The sequence below is a fragment of the Notolabrus celidotus genome, chromosome 2 (assembly GCF_009762535.1).
Source record: "Notolabrus celidotus isolate fNotCel1 chromosome 2, fNotCel1.pri, whole genome shotgun sequence".
NCBI classification, from domain to species: domain Eukaryota; kingdom Metazoa; phylum Chordata; class Actinopteri; order Labriformes; family Labridae; genus Notolabrus; species Notolabrus celidotus.
Window position 1 is genome coordinate 7,275,723 of NC_048273.1, and position 21,994 is coordinate 7,297,716.

A 21,994-nucleotide genomic window follows, 5' to 3' on the forward strand; every position below is an offset into this window, starting at 1 on the left:
TAGAGTACCTTGCTTTCATCCTTCATCTCCTTTGGCAGGACTTTCACCGCTGTGGAAGCAACACGCTGCAGTAAAGACGAGCTGGCTAGCTGACAACCAAGTCATCTTCTTCTCTTGCTGCTGCTGCTCCTTCTCCGTCTATCCTCTGTTTTATTGTCGTTACTGGTTATTGCCACAAGTACAAGTACAAGATTAAAATTTGAAACATATACAGAATATTAGAATCTTGGGGCACTGGTGGCCTAGCGGTCTAAGCGCCCCACATATAGAGGCTACAGTCCTCGTCGCAGGGGTCGCCGGTTCGATTCCCGGTCGGTTGACCATTTCCTGCATGTCTTCCCCCACTCTCTACTCCCCACATTTCCTGTCTCTCTCCACCTGTCCTATAAAATAAAGGCAAAAAGGCCAAAAATATAACTTAAAAAAAAAAAAAAAGAATATTAGAATCTTATATGAGGCTGTAGAAATCAAACCGACACAGGCGTACACTCAGCAAATTTTTATTTCCACAGAGAAGCAATTTGAGGAAACATTAAAAAACACATCAGACAAATAAATACAAGTTTTAAAATCATCCAGGGTTTTTAGAGGTAGACTAAAAACTCTTCTATTTTTTAATCGGTCTCTGTCGCCTGTGACGAAAGTGATGTAACAGCTGCTTGTAATCAGAAACTCCCCCTCCCCCCCGATGTACAAAATGAAGTTTGAGGTAAAAAAGAGGACAAACAGCTCCGTACCTTTCGCTCTCAGATCCTTTGCAGCTCTTTTCACTTCAAGAATTACTCGTGTGCTTAATTTACTACCAGGCTGCTCGTACAGAACCAACAGGCAGGTTCAGCAAATTCATTAATTTATTGAAGTGTCAAAGAAACTTCAGAGGAATTCTGACAGCAGACACAAATCAGTTTTCAGCTCCTTACTGTTTATTGCTTCACCTAAATGAGCTCCCTTATACAGAGCGCTACATTAAAGCCCTTACACTCCAGACATTTAGGTTTTTGGACCATTAAAGCTTTTTAGCGCTCCTCTCTGTGTTTATGTGATTCCAGCCCCTGCAGGAGTAGGTTATAATTATCTCACACAGCCTACTTGAAATGATTCATTATGTTTTAGCAGCTTAATCACAAAGCCAGCCAGCAGAGTGCTGTTAGGGTATACATTTTATCTTCAGCACAAACAAACCATCAGCTGTTTATTAGAGGGAGCGATATGCATGCTCAAATCATTTGAGGTTTAGCCTGGAGGATGCAAACGCCGGTCCTGTTCATTAATTTAGTACCTGCTGCAGAGATGCCATCATGTCTCTCCAAAATACTCCCCAATGTTTGCTTTTCTTTTCTCCTGCCATTTTTATTTGTTTCAAGTCTCTACTCTGACAAAGTCACGTCCTGTCTCTCCCTCCTCTTCTCTCGTCTTGTCTTTTCTCTGTAATACTCCTCCTTTAAGTCCTCTCTGTTCCTGCGAGTCCATCCTTTTGAAGAGATGTGATAGATGTCTACGCAGTTTCCTGAGTATGCATCCCTGTGCGTTGCTCTGAACACAGCCTCTCTGGCGATTGACGTGGCCTCGTCCAACGTCAGCCCCCAGTGAACCCCTTGGTCCAAAATGGAGTACGCGTATGGCGAACCTGAGCCCACGGAGAAGAGCGTTCCCTGCAGACGAGTACCATCACTGCACACATAGATCACGCTGGGGCCAGAGAAGCTCACTAACTCTCTGGCGTCTGTTGAAGAACAGCTCTTAGTTTTTGCCTTCTCAGGACTTGTATCCACAGACTCCCTGAGATCAGTCATTTCTTGAAAATCAACCTCTGAACCTTCATGGTCACGGCATCCATCTTCCTCTCCTCCATCCCACCCACACAGCGTGGCCGCCACACACAGCTCTGTCCCCTTAAATGGGTGAAGCATGTGGGAAAGCAATTTGGCAGCCCCTCTGGTGGAGAGCCGTCGACCGTGGCGGAGTTGGTAAAGCCGCAGTTCTCGAGCCAGAATCCTCTTCCAAAGAGCGCAGTCGGCCGAAGTACCCGAAGTAGTACCGACCAAGTGGCTGTGAATGGGCAGAATCTTCTGGGCAGCTGGGCATGCTACAAGCCCGGAGCAACTGGAACGAGTGTCTGCTGCAGCCAGCACGCCGCCTTGGAACTTGAAAGCGAGGGTGGTGGTGCCGTGAGCCATCGGGAAGGGCAGAGGGACGGACTGAGAGGAGGCCAGAGGAAGGCTTGGAGGTAGAGATAAGGAAGGTAAGATGGACTCATGAGGAAAAATGTCACTGGAGTTCTGAGCGGTTCTGATTTGCCCAAACTGAATTGGACTCTCTTCCAGGTACTCTGCCACTGGTATGTAAAAATTAAACAGATTAGTTCCTTTGCAAACCGGCAAATCCCTCACAAAGGTCCCACCTGGTGCTGAAGAAAATGTAGTATTGTCACTGTCCAGAAAGATGTCCTGAAAATTGCACAAGTCCTGCAAAGCCATTGGATGTGAAGACAAAATAAATCCTCTCTAATCAAAAAGACTTCAGTCATAAGTCTATGAAAGGTCTGCATGCCATGTGAACTTGTAGTTTCTCTGTTTCAGCACTCGACTCTCTTTATATACACAACAATATGGCGTCTCCTCATGTGTGGTTATCTAAAACAACCCATCAGCAACAGCAACTGATGCCTGATTCCCTTGACTTTGAAGCGTCAACAGTCAGAAGCTCATGGGTAATTAGTCTTGGCTTCAGTATCAGGTTGTTTTTCAGATCAGATTTCTTCAAAGTCCTGCGTGGGAGGAGGCCAAAGAGGACGCTGGTCGATGGTGAGGCCTTGGCACGAGAACATCAAATTAAGATAGACTGAGCTTTGATGCGAGACTCTTGTGAAAACTCGCTGTTAGAAAAGAAACGAGTGAAAAGAGTAGTGTTTACACACACACAGACACAGAATCAATCGTGTGTCTTTAAGGAGGGTTGGCCTTTAAAAGCTGCTCATGCTAATCGCTAAACTTGCAACACCAGACAATCAGGTAATTCTGCATCTCACAGAATGTATGCTCACACACCTTTTGCTTAGGCAGTGCACTGCCACGTGTCAACATATGATACATTGCTGACTTCTTCATAATGAATCATAACATGATACTCTGACTTTCTACAACAACTCACGCAAGAAACCATCAAAATGAAAGTGTTAAACTCCCTCTTTCTTGGGTGTCTCTTTTCTGCAGCCGTCTTATTGGTAAGAAACTCTCTTTTATGTTTTACTTTGACAGCTCGTTGTACAGCGTGTGCTCAGCAGAATAATTAGAGACCAGCTCAAAACATAGCAGAGCATCAAGCTGCTCAAGAGCCAGACTGTTCCTCTCAGAGGAGGTTCTATGCTCACAAATACACCATGTAACTATTCAATTACATTTAAGAGATGCTGAAATTAATGTCTGTGTGTGTCAGTGATGACTTCAAGGATTTCCTAATGTCCCAAAATGTCCAACGGTGAAGTTAATGCATGTTCAAGTGACGGTGACTAAGCATGCTGAGCTGAGTGACAAGTTTTAGATGCATTTGTTCAACCTTGTAAAACTCTGACAGAAAAAATTGAATGTTTCTTTAAAAAAAGGAATCTTTTAGAATGAAAAAATGTTGAAAAACAAGCTTCAAATAAAGCAGAGATGGACATTTAAAGGTGTAATTGCACCGATGGAATGGCAAAAAAAAACCTGAGTGTTTTGAAAAAGTTCCCTCCTCACACTGAACTTAAAAACATCCACAGAGTCCGCTCACAAATTCACAAAAAGATTTTGTTTATTTTGAAGAAAAAACACTTAACCAACAATCATAGCTTCTATTAACGAAGCTAAGTGCTTTTAATGGCAGATGTTTGCTTACACAACCTTATAATTAGCACATTAAGGACTCGTATCCAGTTGTTAAATTTGAGATAAAACCTTGCAAGTAAAAAAAAAAAATGGATTTGTTTTCTGCTTTCTTTGTTGCCAGACGACTCCTGAGGTTAAGGTTGCTATAAATGGGGCAAACTATATGAAGGACCTGAGAGCAGATTTTAAAACAAAAATGATTTAATAACAAAAACTGAGATAGAAAAACTACCTAAACAAATCCACAGAAAAAAACAAGAGGACTAAGAACACAGAACACAGGAAAGACAAACACAGGGAAGACGAACAACGATCCAACAAGGGACAGGGGAAACAGAAACTAATTACAGAGTCGTCAACACAGGTGTGAACACAGGATACAGGTGAGACTAATGAGAGGAATCACAAGAGGAGGGAAACACACAAGGTTATGATGTAAAACTAAACTGGAGACACAAGGATTCAGAACTACAAAATAAAACAGGAAACACAAGACTAGACTAAGAAAACACAACAAGAGACATGGATCCAGAAAAGTTAGGATGATCCTAAGGGCCCCTGACTGACAGGGGGCCCCGAAAATAATCCTGGCGCTAATCAGCTGTGCCGCGCAGTCAGACAGAAGTTACACAGAGTGCCCTAAAGGCAGCTAAAATGTCTGGAAAAACAAAGTCTGGGTCCCAGAAAAGGAGGGAAAGAAAAGAGAGAGAAGGGAGGGTGACAGTATGTCACGCAGTTTTTCTCCAGGAAAGGTTGGTATAGTCTTTGAGTGGTTAAAATCAGCCTGTTTGCTAGTTTGATGTCAGCAATGAGATGAACTACGGGTTTCCCCGCCCTCCCTACCAGACTCAGCAGCTGATATGTCAACGTAGCATGTCAATTAGCATTATTGAAGGGGGTCTGTGGGAATCTCTTTTTTCTGTCTCTCTATCATTACTATTACAAAAACCTCTAAAAACAAAGTTATAGCTACGCTACATAAGCTACAGCCTATCCCATAGGAAAATAAATTTAGAGAGGAGATGTCAAAAGTGTTTCATTTATGTCTCCTAGACAACAATGAGATCTGTTTGAAAGCAAAATGAGACTACAGCTTATGTCTCCTGTTTCTCATTCTTGCCTCCAGAAAAAATGATGCAAAAAGTCTCAGCTTAGTCTCCCTTTCAGTTCAAAAGGAGATCTGGTCAAAATCTGAAATGACTCTCAGGTATTTCTCAAGTGTTGTGACTCCTTTTGAGCTCAGGTGGAGAAATCAGGGAGCTCTCTCAATCTAACCTGATCCATTTGTTTTTGTCAGACTCAGTTTTTGTGTCTCAAGTTGAGCTCAGATGGAGCAAAGAAAGAGCCTGAGCTCATCTTTTCATGCACATTTATAGTGCCCTGCAAAATTAAGATTTCAATGTAATTGTCCACAAACTTACAATTCTCATTAAAACATTTGAACCACTTGCAAGATCAGATATTTAGATGTCAAATGATCTCTTCTTTGACTTCACAATATGGTCCTTCCTTTACAAGTCTGTTTGGAACAAAACAACTTCACAAAGATTTAGTGGATTTGAGAGAAATTGCAAAAGATAGAGATTTCATCCCAGGTATGACAGACCATTTATTTAAAATATGGGCCGCAAAAGGGCTGACCAGATTTAGCCAGATTATTACAATTAAAGGGGTGGATTCTTTTGGGTGCTGAGGGCCTAGCGGTCGAAGCGCCCCACATACAGAGGCTACAGTCTTCGTCTCAGGGGTAGCGGATTCCATTCCCGGCCAGTCGACCATTTCCTGCATTTACTGTCTTCCCCCGCTCACTACTCCCCACTTTTCCTGTCTCTCTTCAGTTGTCCTGTCAAATAAAGGCAAAAAGGCCAAAAATATATTTTTAAAAAAGAGAAGAAAATCAGCCATTAATGAGATCTCTCATTTAAGTCTCAAATAAGACTCATGTCATGGTCTCAACTATTTCCCCTAGTGAATTTTAGGACACACTAATGAGAAACCAATGAGAACAATTTGAAACTTGAAAGAAGCTGAAGTGAGAATCTCAATTTTGTCTCCAGAGACTTAGAAGAGAAAGCCTTGAGCAATAAAATTTTCCTCTGGGATAGTCTGTTTTGGATGCTGGGCATGTTGAAGCATTGAGTGATTTAGTCAGTTTTAATGTCACAGAGATCACTCAAATAATACCTTCAAATCAGATATTTTGATGCTGACTGAATTTTGGGGGGGTCCCACGAGGGGCAATTTGTTTAAGTAGCTTTAACCTCTTAATAATTGTAATTAATAAACTTGATCACACAATAAAGTATCAAATCTAGCGTTGATGATACAGAACAGCATTATAGATCCATTATTCTGCATGATTCAGTGCTGCTCTTTTCTGTTGTGAATTCATTTTTAAAGACTGTTGCAACTTTGATTATGATGTTATTATAAATAGTATATTACAAGACATATATGGAGCCCAATGTGATGTTTTTTCATGGGGCCCAAAATCCCTGGCGGTGGCCCTGCGTGGATCCCTAAACACTCAAGAGAAACAAAGGATAACTAATACAGAATAAACACAGGGAGGAACCAAGGCATGAAACACAAGGACAAAACTAATCAAACCATGTCAAGGGTTAGGGTCAAAGCATCAGTAGCAGCAGGTTAAATCACAGCAGCACAGGAAACACAAGTGCAAATAGGTCAATTTCCTGCTGTCCAGCTAAATGAAGTGTGGAGCAACATGTTATCATCTTGAGGAACGGTGGGGGTTGTGCTCTGCTGTGCTCTGATTTACCTTTGGTTCTGCAAACTCCCACCGAAAACTGCTTTCTTGAACAAATAACAGATCATGCAACATCCTATGGAACTTTATTCTCAGTTTGGAAGCACCTGCGATCATCTGATAGTGACTTCAGGAGTGACTGGCTACTTTTTAGGGTTTCCGGTGCAGCCAGCAGTTTGTCACTGAGGACCATGATTTCCTTTTGTTCTCTATGTTTTACAGTCCAAATAGCAACTTGCAAGAACAGAGTTAGTGATGAGAAACAGCATCAGAGAGGGGATTATTAGGTGCACTTGTATGCATACATCTATTTATAGACGTTAAGTAAAGCTGAATCGTCCAGGGATGACTGCTGATGATGGGTTCTGAGATTACATTATGGTGGATTACGTTCCCTCCACACGAATTGTTTTCCTGCCCGCTGAAACGCTGGATCACTCCTCCTGCTACAAACAGATTCCAGAACACATCCAGCACCAAAATCTGCACCCTTACCCTGCAGGGATCTACAGCCTGCACAGACGCGATGCTACACGAGCTGCAGACAGTGCTGGGAGTACTGTAAATAATGGAGGCATGGTGCTCTCTGCTTCTTTATCCACACAAGTCATAAAATATAAATAGTGTCCTGATACAGATACAGTGTCTCACAAAAGTGAGTACACCCCTCACATTTCTTCTAAACATGATGCACAAGAAAGCCTGCAAACAATTTGCTAAAGACAAGCAGACTAAGGACATGGATTACTGGAACCATGTCTTGTGGTCTGATGAGACCAAGATTAAATTATTTAGTTCAGATGGTTTCAAGCGTGTGTTGGGGCAACCAGGTGAGGAGTACAAAGACAAGTGTGTCTTGCCTACAGTCAAGCATGGTGGTGGGAGTGTCATGGTCTGGGGCTGCATGAGTGCTGCCGGCGCTGGGGAGCTACAGTTCATTGATGGAACCATGAATGCCAACATGTACTGTGACATACTGAAGCAGAGCATGATCCCCTCCTCTTCAAAAACTGGGCCACAGGACAGTATTCCAACATGATATCGACCCCAAACACACCTCCAAGACGGCCACTGCCTTGCTAAAGAAGCTGAGGGTAAAGGTGATGGAGTGGTCAAGCATGTCTCCAGACCTAAACCCTATGGAGCATCTGAAGGGCATCCTCAAACGGAAGGTGGAGGAGCGGAAGGTCTCTAACATCCACCAGCTCCATGATATCGTCATTGAGGAGTGGAAGAGGATTCCAGTGGCAACCTGTGAAGCTCTGGTGAACTCCATGCCCAAGAGGGTTAAGGCAGTGCTGGAAAATAATGGTGGCGACACAAAAAAAATTGACACTTTGGGCCAATTTTAAACATTTTCACTTTTTTTGCCGGTGGTTTAGACATTAATGGCTGTGTGTTGAGTTATTTTGAGGGGACAGTAAATTTACACTGTTATACAAGCTGTACACTGACTACTTTACATTGTATCAAAGTGTCATTTATTCAGAGTTGTCCCATGAAAAGATATAATTAAATATGTGCAGAAATGTGAGGGGTGAACTTGCTTTTGTGAGATACTGTACATCTGTGGTAGACTGACAGTTTTGGACAAAAGATAAACTCTCTTGTGTTTGTTTTTTAAGTATTTACGAGCAATAGGACTTCTAGCATATCTTTAGTTTGGCAGTTATTCCTCTGGTTGGCTTCCACCTTCTTTAAAAAGCATCAAACAGCTTCCTCTCTGAGCGTATCGATGGGAAACTACCAGAAATCACATAAACCAGTGCATGAGATGATTTCTGAAAGTTGCAAGGTGATGATATGTTATGTTTACAGCGTGTTTATGTAGCTTCAGGCGTAAAAAAAATAATCATTTAGTGCATGCTTAGGTAAACTAACACCCTATGTAAACATCCCCTCCCAGCACATCCATGTTTTCTTCCCAATTCTGTGTAAAAAAAAAAGCGAGCCTGTTTTCTCTGCTTTGGCTTTATTTACTTCCTTATCTCTCTCTTCACCCAGGGACACTGTTTGTCACAAACCATTTCCACCCCTTCAGCCCAGCCTGCTGAGAGCCTGCCTGACAATTTCATAGAGTTTCACTCAGCTCCTGACAGAGTGGTGGATGGCTCAGTGGTCCGTGTGCGCTATCAGTGCTCCAGGCCATGTCAGCTCACAGTGGAGGTGGTGGTGTCCACATTAAGGAAGACAGATTTAGTCGTTTTTAGGAAGAAATGGATCAGCAGTGCACCCAGAGTCCACTGGATCCGCCGGGTGCTGCTCAAACTGCCTCCGTCCATTTTATATCAACAGGACTTTTTTAACAGGCGAGTGTTGGACGCACAGAATGTGACTGTTCGCGCTTGGTTAGACAATTTTAATAATAGCAGTAAACCTGGAACATACCAGGGCTCCATGTTGAGGGTTTACAAAGTGCTGCAGACAACGCCGCTCTCAGATCGTCCAGCCAAGCCTCCCACTGAGTGTCCTTCATGGTCTGCTCACCTGACGTGGCAGACGAGCAGAGACAGAATCCATCAGTGTCAACACGAGTCAGGTCAGAACATTAATCACTTCTCTCTTCTTATCAAAGCCTTATCCTATTTGACAGAAATGTTTAATCCCTGGCTGCTTCCTTGTTTGCACAGACATAATCGACATGCTAACATTCCCCCTGGCGAGCACCGATGAGCACTTTGGAGTCATCCGCAGGCTCAATCCTTTCATCGACAGATCCCTGGAGAGAGCCCGGCGACATGCTGTGACGAAGCCCAGGTTAGACTTCACACACTCACTTCTCATTCAGCTTACTTTAGCTGCTCCTCCTTCTGCATCAAGTTAAAGCAAACAGAAGGTAGTGCAGCAGGTTTACAAATGTCGTGTCAAATATTTGAGAGCAGCTGAGTTATTGGACATTAAAGCCGTACAGTGAATCCTGTCAGCCGCGACATATTGCCTCTGATGTGAGAAAGCAAAGTCACTGTCATAAATATGTACTCGATGGAAGAAAAGAAATCAAACTGAATCAAAAGAACACAACAAAGACAAATCTGTGAATTAATTATAAAAGAGAACAGACATGGGACATGTCACATCCTACATGAGTGCTTGTCTGAAAAATGCTGCTTTCAAACCTCACACTTTGGGAGTTTTGACTGTATATAAAATAAGTAAGTGAACACTAAGCATCAACCTCTGGTCTTGAAAATGAAGCCAGTGCAGTCACTTGAGTGTCCACAAGAGGGTGGCTGCAAAACCGGAAAGAGCAGCTCAGGGTTTTCACCATCCGTTTGGTTTTATCAAGGCTGAATTTGTATAAATAGGGGCACAGCACTTTCATGGACAGGTGGGCGTGTCTTGACTCTGCTACCATATCAGTGTTTAGGTCGACTGAAGTTAGTTTGAGTTAGTATTTCCGTTATCATGCAGGTTGGATCTATATAAGGTAACACAAATTACATTTGTGGATGCAGTGACAAACTCTGTTCACTGACAGTGGTTTTTGGAAGAGATTTTGGGCCCATGCAGTGATTTCCACAACAGAGTCATGTCTTTGTTTTAATGCAGTGCTGCCAGAGGGCCTGAAAGTTTGTCCCCTTTGCACCGGGGGGCAACCTCCAGTCTTAAAGGTGACATATTATGGAAAATCAACTTTCTAATGGTTCTCTACCTGAAATATGTTTCCCTGGCATGTCTACAAACCCCCCGAAAATGAAAAAAAAATCCATTCTGCCCCTGTTCTGATTTCTCCACCTTTCTGTAAATGTGTGCTGAAACGAGCCGTTTCAGTTTTCAGTGTTTTTCATACGTCACAACGCCATCCAGTCTGTAACGGAAGTCAGAGCTCGGAGCTTATTCAGTCCTCAACTCCTCCTCCGTTTTTCATTCCCTGCACACATGTGTGCTAACAAGGAGCTTAGGAGGGAGGCATGCTAGTTGTAGGCTGTCTTTATAAACACAAAGGTCAGTTTTACTCTCCACGTCTGCAGATTTGAAGATCTAGTGGATGATTTTTATTTTTCATGGAAAAGTGCTAGCGCTAGTTAGCATAGCCACATAGCTACATGTTCGTAGCTGTGTACCAAGACACACATACTGACAAATAAAACAACAAGAAACACAAAATCTGTGACCAATCGTTCAGAAAGGTCCTGTTACAGGCGCCTCTCCGTCAGGATCAGATTATGGATCAGATTCAAAGGGTTGAAGTAACGCGGGTCTGTGAGCAGCCATGTCTATGCAGCCAACATGTAAACATTAGATCAACGTGCTGGAGAGCCGAGGGCACATCCACTTCCTGAGGGGGCGTGGTCAGAGAGCTCATTCTCATTTAAAGACACAGACACAGAAAACAGCCTGTTCTGAGCAGGGCTGAAAAAGAGGGGTTTACAGGCAGACCAAAATCTGATTTCAAAGGTTTTTTTTTTGTCATAAACTTTAAAGACATGTTTTGGGGACCTCTTAGACCAATATATTTTGATGAAAAAAGACCATAATATGTCACCTTTAAAATATATAATGGCAATGTGGAAGTGCTAAAAACTGCAGTTCCATGACTGTCCACTTGAGGCTGGCTGCGAAAGCACTAGAAACCACATACACACCCATTCAGAAGAGACGATCTTTACAGCAGAAATAAACATGTTTACAGCCTGGTTCAAAAAACAGTTTTGGTCTGAATAGCTAATTTCTCTATTCACACACTGTACCCCTCATACTTTCTATTATATAGCTAGTTATTTTTGACGATATTAAAGTTACGAGTTTTGCCCAAATAAGGGCGTTGTTGACTTGACTGACAGGCGGGAGAACTGTAGCTGTTAGCGAGGAGGCTAAAGGCCTGCTTCAACTCCACCTTCTTGCTTTGAAAATAAGGTTGGGTCAGCGTTTCCAATAAGGGGACCGCTGTCAATAGGTTTCAAAACTCTGCTTCAGAAACAAATGTCTATGCTTTTTGCAGAGTTTCTCCAGAACCTTGAATCTTTTTATGATTTTATGTAGGCCGATAATAAAAAGCACAAATTCTTTGCAATTTTACACTGAATCTATCTGAATCTATTTGCTCATGCAGTCAGTATTTTAGAATGAAGGCCTCTTGGTTTGTATTCAACTTCATTCATTCCCCTCAAGTGACCAATGAACAGCTGTTTTCTGTGACTTCCTCCTTTAAACTCTGGAGGCTGCCAGTTGATTGAAAGTCTGTTCCAAAGGTAGTTACTGGTGGAGGACCTTACATCCTGTGTTGTGGTGTTGGACTACAGGATGTTCATGATTTACTTTGGAGTCCTGCATTTATCTGTAACAGCAGAATTTAAAACCAGTTCTTAAATTCATAGTGAATCAGTGCAGAGAGATAACCGTGTCAGGAGCCTCGCAGCAGCATTTTGAACTGTTTGTAAATGTTGTCACATCAAAAAGGAGGTATTTAGATGAAGATGAAACATATTATAATTTAATTTAGTCAGTTAATGTTTGTTTTTTTATCTGATGAGATATCTTTTCATCTTACTAGGAAGTGTTTCATCTAAAATTGAAATTCACCTGGTTTGAAAAGCTGTTTGATAAACTACTCTGTCAAAGTCAGATTTTCTTGTTTCAGGCATCTTCTGCATCAATCCCCCAAACATAGACATCATAGACTGAGTAAACATGGACGTTGCTCTGTGACGTCATCCACTGTGAGAACAGTTCATGTCTCAATATATTCTGAAGAGGCGTTATGAAGTCCCAAAGAGGGCGGTCATCATGTTGGAAATGTTAACTCCAACTGACTACTGGCTGATCTAAAAACAGGCAACGATGCCAAAGACTAAACAGCACAAATGCACCCAGCTGATGGACAAACCAGCCGATCAAAGCACAACCTTTAGTAACCCCTAATACAATCAGAATGATGTTAAAAAATGTGTCCCTGCACAGCTGTTGGGAATAAAAAAAAATGAGGTATGGAGACCAAAGCTGGGTTTTGGAAACCCCACTGAAAGATGACACCTTTTATGTGTGCACAAATATGATATAATATAAGATCGCCATCCGGGATCAATGAGTAAAAAGATCTCTTGTCGCTCTCTGTCCCTTACATCTGATAACCTGCAGGGCCTGACACATGCTCTGTGTGTGATCAAAGAGCTGGTCCTACAGTATGCTCCTCCTGTTCATACACTGACTGAGGTGATACTGGTTGCCTCAGATGTCATTCTGCTCTGTCTTAGAAAGAGATAACAGATCCAAACTAAGACAATCAAAGTTTGTTTCAAAGCAGAACAAAGTAATGTATTAAAAGACCTAAAGATAGATTAAATAGAAAGATGATGTAACGTTATATGGCGTCTACAGCATCTCTCGGGGGGAAACTCTGAAAGTAAAACATGTTTGATGTTGCTCTAAAAATTAGCATTTCGACATAAGTCCCAGTGGGGAATCCAAAGAAAGCCTCTAGTGGACACTTGAGGAACTGCAGGTGTTGGCTGCATGCATTCTGTCGATTGTGTTTTCACATGTGGGACATGTATTTGGAACAGATAATTATTCTGCCCTCTAATAACAGAAAGTGCATGTCATGTCCAGCTGTGTTAATAAAATACAACTTCCTATTTTACGATTTGGATATTTAATCAGACTGCTGTTCTTGTCTAATCAAGCAAGAACCGTTTTTTGGCATCAGGCTGTAAACATGTTTATTTCTGCTGTAAAGATCTGCTTTTTTAGAATGGGTGTGTATGTGGATTCCTGTGCTTCTGCAGCCAACCCCAAGTGAACACTCGAGATACTGCAGGTTTTAACACTTTTGCGTTGGCTTCATATCTTAAAGGGATATTTCAGTTTTTTTGAAGTGGCGTTGCATGAGTTACAGTACACTATTGCTACTGCTAGCCACAATGTGTGCCGGTGAGCTCTTCCCCTTTAATGAGAACATTCCCCGAGGACCGGCAGGTAAGCTAGGCTACAATTCTCTGCAGACGGGGCCTCCTATTTCATGTAATTTCACCAAAGTTAAGAAAACATGGTCCAAGAACTCATCACGGTGCAAATGCATGCACCAGTAGAAAAAATTGGAGCTATTCAGTTTGCCGTCAGAAACCCCCTTTGTTTTGTTTTGGCACTATTTTCAGACACACCTCGCAGGCCGGTGTTCTTCCGCTGCATGAGCACGTATACACACCAATCAGCTGTTTGGATCAACAAGCACGTAGCAGGATCAAGTAGTGGTATCGGTCTTTAGAGTGAATTAAACTCACTTTAATGCAAATTTAAAAGATGGGACGTACCTGTCTTTATCCCGGCTGTTCAAACAAGCAAACCTCCTGTAAGGCAGGGAACTCTGGATGATGAGTGATGCAGACTGGAGCCGTATGTGAGCCGCTGGTATCCTCTGATTCAGAAAGGTCCTGGAGTATTGTTGTCACTAAGTCCCTCTCCTGACAGCAGAAGCTCTCTGGGTTCGTTGGCATGGGTTCACAGTTTGCACACCGGCACCACCAGGTAACGTGGGATCTCTCCTGCTCACTCGTTAGCACAGAACTTTCTCCCCTCTCTTCTTCGTTGGTACGTTGGGTCTGCATCTGGAGTTCTTCCTCTGTAAACTCTGGTTCATAGAGGTATCCTCTTGTGTCCACAGTAAACGGCATGTCATCGTCGCTGTCAGAATCACTCATTTCTGCAGTTTGTAGTTTTTGTTCCTAAAAGTGTCTGCTAAAAATGCTACGTGCTTGTTGATCCAAACAGCTGATCGGCGTGTATCCGTGCTCATGCAGCGGAAGAACACCGGTCTGCGAGGTGCGTCTGAAAATAGTGCCAAAACAAAACAAAGGGGGTTTCTGACGGCAAACTGAATAGCTCCAATTTTTTTCTACTGGTGCATGCATTTGCACCGTGATGAGTCCCTGGACCATATTTTCTCAACTTCAGCGAAATTACATGAAATAGGAGGCCCCGTCCGCAGAGAAAATATCCTAGCTTACCTTCCGGTCCTCTGGGAATTTTCTCATCGGCACTCATTGTGGCTAGAAGAAGCAATAGTGTACTGTAACTCATACGACTCATACACTTCAAAAAAACTGAAATATCCCTTTAAGACCAGAGGCTGCCGCTTTCTCTCCTCTTTGCAATAAATGCCGTTGGGCTTCTGGGTCAAAGTCTGACGTGCAAACTGCGGAGCATGTGCAGAACGCTTAGGCTAGTTGGGGTCCAACTGATGTGAATAAATGCAAGAGAAAACTGTCCAACATCCAGAAGTCCAACTAAGTGCGATTTCAGACGAACTAACATGCTTACATTTATATTAAAAGTCCAGCTTTAGTCAAACTAATGCAAGAAACATATTTTTTAAATATCATGTAAATGTACCGACAGAGTGACGTACAGTGTAACGCATAAAACAATGTTTACAATTTGCATATTGGAGAGCATAAAGAACCACCGTAAGACAGGAAGTCACGCAAAGCATGATGGGCCGTTGCTCCTGAGATCATGTTCATTTCATCAGGATTTCTAAATGAACATGTTTGTCCGCTGATTTTAAAAGTTTGTGGTCGTTTTTCAAGACAGCTGTGCAAACACTGGATCACAAATTTCAGCACATTTCCTTCAGACTGAGGAAATATTTCTAAATTCTTGTTTTTGTGTCAGACAGACGGACTTGTTTTGAGTGGGGAGACTAAAGACATCACAGAGTTTTTTCACACTAAATATTTTGATTTGTAAAAAAAAAAATCATATTTCTGTCTTTAGAAGAGTTTTCCCATTTTACTCCTTCACTTCCTCCCTTTGGTTTTTTTGGACCAGATTTTTTCCCAGTGTTGAAGATTTATTATAAGGCCCGTTAAAGAGATTTACCAAACCGTATGAGATCAGCATATGTGATGAATCTCATCTTCTCCTCTCTGTTCCTAAAATTGGCTGTCTCTCAGCTGGAAGGGGGCAGCTACAGTATATAACGCAGGCGGTTTGCGTTGATATCAGCAGATTGATGGGCCACAGGTCAGTGATTGTTTCCTTTCAGCTGCTCTAACAAACTGCACTTTACTTCACTTTTACTACAAACGACTCCACGAGCGTCATGAAGCCTCTTCAGCAGAGCATATGAGCTTTTTATTTACGGTCAGTGAAAGACAGAGAGGTCAGTCATTTCAGCGGATAGCGCTGCGTTTAAGATATAACCACACGCTTCGTTGGACGGAGAAATGATTTGTCAAATCATGTCTCTGCGCTTGCTTTCAGAGTCACCTTATCTGTGTGGATCTACCTGCTGGAATGGTGTGACATGAGGCTCTGCAGCATCATCCATCACCTGGATGGGAAGAATTTATTCGACTCCATTTTGATGCTGCTCACAGACACAGGTGGGTCACAGCAGCTTGTGGATACACATAAAATCAGCTGAGGGGATTAGATTGAGGTATCATGAGATGATTGTGAGTGATGATGTGTGTTTTGCGAGGCCGTGGAACAGACTGCAGTATGTATTAATAAAGAGCTCTGGATCTCCTGCGGTGGAATATATGACTGTCATTTCTCCCGTGTAGGGGACGTTATGATTCAGGCCCGAGTGACAACCGGAGAAGATGACGCTTTCCGTGCCATCATAACGTTGCCTCTGAGGAAGTGGATTAGATTAGACTGTTACATTCAGGACTCACAGGTATAAAACTTCATGTGCTTCTGGAGGGTGGGATAAGGAGCAGACATTAAAAAAAAGCGCTCTGGGCTTCTTCCTGCGGTCGTCCTCTTCTCCTCTGATTGGCTTGGAGTCCTTGCTTGGCAATGTTTGAACAGCTGTAAGATGGTTTCCAGCTGGGGAACTCTGGGTGATTGCTGTGTTTCTGTGCAATTTGGAGAAGTTCACAGCTGAGAGGGTTTTTATTTTTCAGTGTGTCATGATCTCGTGCTTTATTGTGTCTGACTTTCAGGTGCTGCTGGATGCAGCGTGGGATGATACAAGCCGCAGAATCCACTATGAGTAAGACGCGTTGTGCTTTTTTTTAAAGATGCTTTAGTCTTTTTTTTTTTATATTTAAAAGCAAAACACAAATGCTGCCCTCAAAAAGCTCCCATTAGTGCGGTCACTGCACTAAAACAGGAGCTGACGGTAATGATGAGAGTGATTTCAAACATTTCACAGATTTAAGAGAGGAGTCCACTTTAATGACACTGATGGGTACTTTGTGATCGGAGGAGGGAGGTACATGCAGGGCTTCCGCGGATACTACGGGCCTGTCAGATACTATCGCTTCGGGACTGAAGAGGTAAAAAGAGTCTGTTTCTAACCAGATCTGACTTTTATTTCTGCTTTGTTTGGTATGACTATTAAATGCAGTGTTTTAAACTACGTTTTAATCTTTACCTCAGGTGAAAAATCCACTTCAACCAAAGTCAACGTTGGAGGAACTGGACAGGACTCATCAGGAGTGTCAGGAAATGAAAGTGTTGACTAAAGCTTTCCTTCAAGAAGTGATTAAGAGTCGACCTTCGTCATCGTTTAACAAAAGTGAGATATTATGGAAAGTCATGAAGCTGCATTCACACGTGCACGAAACTCCTGGAAACTTCAGGAAATGTTGAGTTTCTTTTAACCTTGTAGATTTTAAAGGTGACATATCATGCAAAATCGACTTTTTAATGGTTCTCTACCTGAAATATGTGTCCCTGGCATGTCTACAAACCCCCCGAAAATGAAAAAAGTCCATTCTGCCCCTGTTCTGATTTCTCCACCTTTCTGTAAATGTGTGCTGAAACGAGCCGTTTCAGTTTTCAGTGTTTTTGTTACGTCACAACGCCATCCGGTCTGTAACAGAGTCAGAGCTCGGATCTTGTTCAGCCCATAGACTGTATAAAATACAACTCAACTCCTCCTCCGTTTTTCATTCCCTGCACACGTGTGTGCTAACAAGGAGCTTAGGAGGGAGGCATGCTAGTTGTAGGCTGTCTTAATAAACACAAAGGTCGGTTTTACTCCCCACGTCTGCAGATTTGAAGATCTAGTGGATGATTTTTATTTTTCATGGAAAAGTGCTAGCGCTAGTTAGCATAGCCACATAGCTACATTTTCGTAGCTTTGTACCAAGACACACGTCGACATACTGACAAATAAAACAACAAGAAACACTAAATCTGTGACCAATCGTTCAGAAAGGTCCTGCTGCAGGCGCCTCTCCGTCAGGATCAGATTCTGGATCAGATTCAGAGGGTGGAAATAATGCGGATCTGTGAGCAGCCGTGTCTATGCAGCCAACATGTAAACATTAGATCAACGTGCTGGACTGCCGAGGCCACATCCACTTCCTGAGGGGGCGTGGTCAGAGAGCTCATTCTCATTTAAAGGCACAGACACAGAAATCAGCCTGTTCTGAGCAGGGCTGAAAAAGAGGAGTTTACAGGCAGACCAAAATCTGATTTCAAAGTGTTTTTTTGAGCAATAAACTTTAAAGACATGTTTTGGGGACCTCTTAGACCAATATATTTTGATGAAAAAGAGAATAATATGTCACTTTTAAGGAAAAAGTCACCATGAGCAAACTGGTCAGCATGCAACCGGTGCAAACTTGCATGTAACAGGATAATAAGATCTGAGGTCAAAGGAAAAGAAGCATTTACGAAACCAGAACAAAGAAAGTGTCTGCACATCCGTCCGTTCATACAACGGCGTCTAAGGGCCACTATGAAAAGAAAAAAAAAAAAAAAAATTCGAGAAAAAAACTTCAAAATTTCGAGTTTATAAAGTAGCAAATCTATGAGAAATCAAACTCAAAATTTTCAAGTTTTTAAAGATGTAAATCTGTGAGAAATCAAACTCCAGCAGCCCTTTGCCCATTTCACTGCATCATGGACCTACTTGACAGCCTCATCAAATCATCAAAAAAACCTCAAAATTTTAAAGTTTTTTTCACAAAAATGTACTTCTGTTTTTTTTTCTCATAGTGGCCCTAATACGCCGTCGTACGTTCACACATAGCACTGATGCAAATGCAAAAACTGTCCATACAGTGCAGGTCTCTGTTGCTTCGTCCTCCATTAAACTGAAACAATCACACTGTAGCTTTTACAGCATGCTTTTAATTTTATGTCCTGTCTCCCAAGACTCGTCTCCCACCCTTAGACTGTCATCAATAAGACTTCACGGTGCAAGGGTGAAAGAGCAACCTAAAAAATTGCTCCCCAACCATTGAACTCATTTGAGAAAGATACTTGATATATTTCAGTTTTTATTTTATGATTTATTCATTTATTTTCATCAAAAAAGCATTTCTACATTTTGAATTCATGTGAGAAAAACTGTCTCCTCAGTTTCTCTGATTTAATGAGATACTGGTACCTCAAACTCCTGATGGAAGCGCTCATTTAGACCACTCAGGGAAGCAAACATACCCAGCTGTTTACTGTTTTGTCGATTTTGCACAGGCACATTAGAGCTTTGCAGTTTTCCAGACTTAAAGCACGTTCTGATCTGAAGTTTCAGTGTTTCTCTAGGATCAGTTGAGCCAACAAGGCGGCTTTAGAAACACAAGATGATGAATCTGAAATACAGTCAGGCAGGCCGGGTGGTGAAAGCGCTGGATCCCCATGGAGTGCAACTGAGGCGCTGTATCTTGCAGATTTTTCAGAGGGATGCATTTCTTATTTTAATTTCCCTTAGAAATAAAAAGTCTGACCACACATGAGGTGTTTTTGAATATTCGTCCGTCTCAATGAAAACACAGAAATGGTTTAAAACACTTGTGTAAGCATGCCAGGCCACGAGGTGGTGATAATGTGCAATCAGTCAGGTCAACACCAAAAAAGAACATTGTGTGCATTAGTGTTGAGTTTTCTTCAGCATGGTATATATTTTCGCCCCTGCTCTGCGATATAACAGTGACGTGAAGCTAGGTTTCCCTCCAAACATGCAAATTATTACCAAGCAGATGTGAACAAACCGATCGCCCGTCACATGTTGAGATAATGACGTCAGCAATTCCTGAAACTTTCGTTGTCAACACGAATACACACGAAACAGACGTTTTGAAATCTTCAGCTTTGCGTGACATAACATGGACTTGAGGCCAAAACCCAGAGAATACATTTTCAAATAAATCCACAAACGTGCATACTGGGTCTCTATGCAACATTCTAACACATCAGGATTTTTTAAGAACTAATCTGAACAAAGATTCCTACTACTTTCTCAAATCAGTTATTAAAGGTGACATATTCTGCTCTTTTTCATCAACATATATTGGTCTAAGAGGTCCCCAAAACATGTCTTTAAAGTTTATTGCTCAAAAAAACACTTTGAAATCAGATTTTGGTCTGCCTGTAAACCCCTCTTTTTCAGCCCTGCTCAGAACAGGCTGTTTTCTGTGTCTGTGACTTTAAATGAGAATGAGCTCTCTGACCACGCCCCCTCAGGAAGTGGGTGTGGCCTCGGCTCTCCAGCACGTTGATCTAATGTTTACATGTTGGCTGCATAGACACGGCTGCTCACAGACCCGCGTTACTTCAACCCTCTGAATCTGATCCAGAATCTGATCCTGACGGAGAGGCGCCTGCAGCAGGACCTTTCTGAACGATTGGTCACAGATTTAGTGTTTCTTCTTGTTTTATTTGTCAGTATGTCGACGTGTGTCTTGGTACACAGTGACAAACATGTAGCTATGTGGCTATGCTAACTAGTGCTAGCACTTTTCCATGATAAATAAAAATCATCCACTAGATCTTCAAATCTGCAGACGTGGGGAGTAAAACTGACCTTTGTGTTTATTAAGACAGCCTACAACTAGCATGCCTCCCTCCTAAGCTCCTTGTTAGCACACGTGTGCAGGTAAGGAAAAACAGAGGAGGGGTTGAGTTGTATTTTATACAGTCTATGGGCTGAATAAGCTCCGAGCTCTGACTTCTGTTACAGACGGGAACACGTTGTGATGTAAAAAAAAACACTGAAAACTGAAACGGCTCGTTTCAGCACACATTTACAGAAAGGTGGAGAAATCAGAACAGGGGCAGAATGGATTTTTTTCATTTTCAGTGGGTTTGTAGACATGCCAGGGACACATATTTCAGGTAGAGAACCATTAAAAAGACCATTTTGCATGATATGTCACCTTTAATATCCTTTTTGTATTATGTGATTGCTTTCAAGGGTCTACATTTTCACATTTAATTCCCACATTAAAAAGTATTGGTATCAGAAGGCTTCAAAAGTCTATCCCTAGTAGCAGCTTGAAGTAGTCATGCCCTGAAGCATAGCATGCTTTCTCCTGAATGTAGCTCTAAATGTGATCATAACTTAGAAAAAGGACTTCATGTTGTGGAAGACTTGCAACAAGTGTCCTGGGGAAATGAATTAATCAGGAAAATGTTCACAACAAGTCGTGAGCTTGATTTCTAACAGACGTCTTACAACTTCGTCACCAGTGGAGTCGCCCCCTGCTGGCAGTTAGACAGATTGCACGTCCAAGACTTCTTATGTTGTTTAGGCTTTGTCCACCTCTTGTTATTGCTTCTGGTGTCAATACAAGAACTGAACAATTATGTATGGATGAAAAAAGTAATGTTGACTTTGTTCTTGTTTAAGGTAAAACTCCCTTCATCAGGCCGTGGCGTCAAACTCAGAAGAAAATCTGCAATCAAACATGGACTCGGGAGAAACAACTGAAATACAGCAACCTTTTTAATTTCCTGCAAAGTTCAGAGAATGAAATAAGAGAAGGTGGGGACCACATACGTATCACTCATACACATCATCTCACAGTTTCAAACTCTTCTCTGTGACAGTTTCTTTTTTCTCTTCAGGGTCCTTGAGCATGAAGAAACTCGGGAGAGCTTTGTTTGAGCGTTCAGTTAAAGAAGTGTTCATGAAGAATCAGACAAATAACTCAATCAGCTTTAATTCAACATCTCTGCTAAGAGAAGCCTCCTGCTTTGGGAATCACAGAGCTTCTCTCCTGTTGGCCACGATCCACCTCTCCGGTCTGGGACACTCAGTCGATCAGGAACAGGTAGAGTTGATGAGTAGGGGTCAAGGTATCCGAATAATCAGCTACAGAGGGTCGCGACTCAGGGTGGGGACACGTCTCGACATGCCTTTGGTTTAGTAAGCCACTGTAGTTCCTGTATTACGAAGAGAAGGAAAGAGAAGTAGAAGGGATAGGGGGGAGGGTAGCGAGAACTGAGATGAACGGGAGAGAATGGGTTAGCCAGGTTTTGTACAGGTGAAAGAGATAATGAGCTGCAGGTGTTTGGATTGGGTTTTGGAGGCGTGGTCCTGTTCCTGGACTTGTTCTTGAGCAGGATGAACGGTCAGCAAAAAGAAGGCGACTCATTTTTAAGCACACTTGATGTTGACTTTTTACTTTTTGAGCACAACCCATCATCTTTTGTAAAACCTTTTGGTGCTTAAATCTCTTAA

At 42.2% G+C, this 21,994-nt stretch overlaps 2 protein-coding genes across 2 annotated transcripts in view; one reads left to right on the plus strand and one right to left on the minus strand.

Moving 5' to 3' along the window:
* Window positions 1-649: 649 nt before the first annotated feature.
* Window positions 650-2,477, minus strand: LOC117805190 (proteasome subunit beta type-11-like). Its single transcript, XM_034673843.1, has one exon. The coding sequence runs from the start codon at window positions 2,475-2,477 to the stop codon at window positions 1,368-1,370; it is 1,110 nt and encodes a 369-aa protein (XP_034529734.1). The 3' UTR covers window positions 650-1,367.
* Window positions 2,478-7,748: 5,271 nt separating this feature from the next.
* Window positions 7,749-21,994, plus strand: part of LOC117828419 (protein sel-1 homolog 3) — a 36,993-nt gene continuing 22,747 nt past the window's right edge. The window contains exons 1-10 of the mRNA XM_034705556.1: window positions 7,749-7,802; window positions 8,635-9,169; window positions 9,261-9,387; window positions 15,832-15,953; window positions 16,137-16,252; window positions 16,521-16,570; window positions 16,733-16,856; window positions 16,960-17,098; window positions 21,161-21,295; window positions 21,379-21,584. Of these exons, the coding sequence (XP_034561447.1) occupies window positions 7,749-7,802; window positions 8,635-9,169; window positions 9,261-9,387; window positions 15,832-15,953; window positions 16,137-16,252; window positions 16,521-16,570; window positions 16,733-16,856; window positions 16,960-17,098; window positions 21,161-21,295; window positions 21,379-21,584 (1,608 nt within the window). The remainder of the gene's footprint in view (window positions 7,803-8,634; window positions 9,170-9,260; window positions 9,388-15,831; window positions 15,954-16,136; window positions 16,253-16,520; window positions 16,571-16,732; window positions 16,857-16,959; window positions 17,099-21,160; window positions 21,296-21,378; window positions 21,585-21,994) is intronic.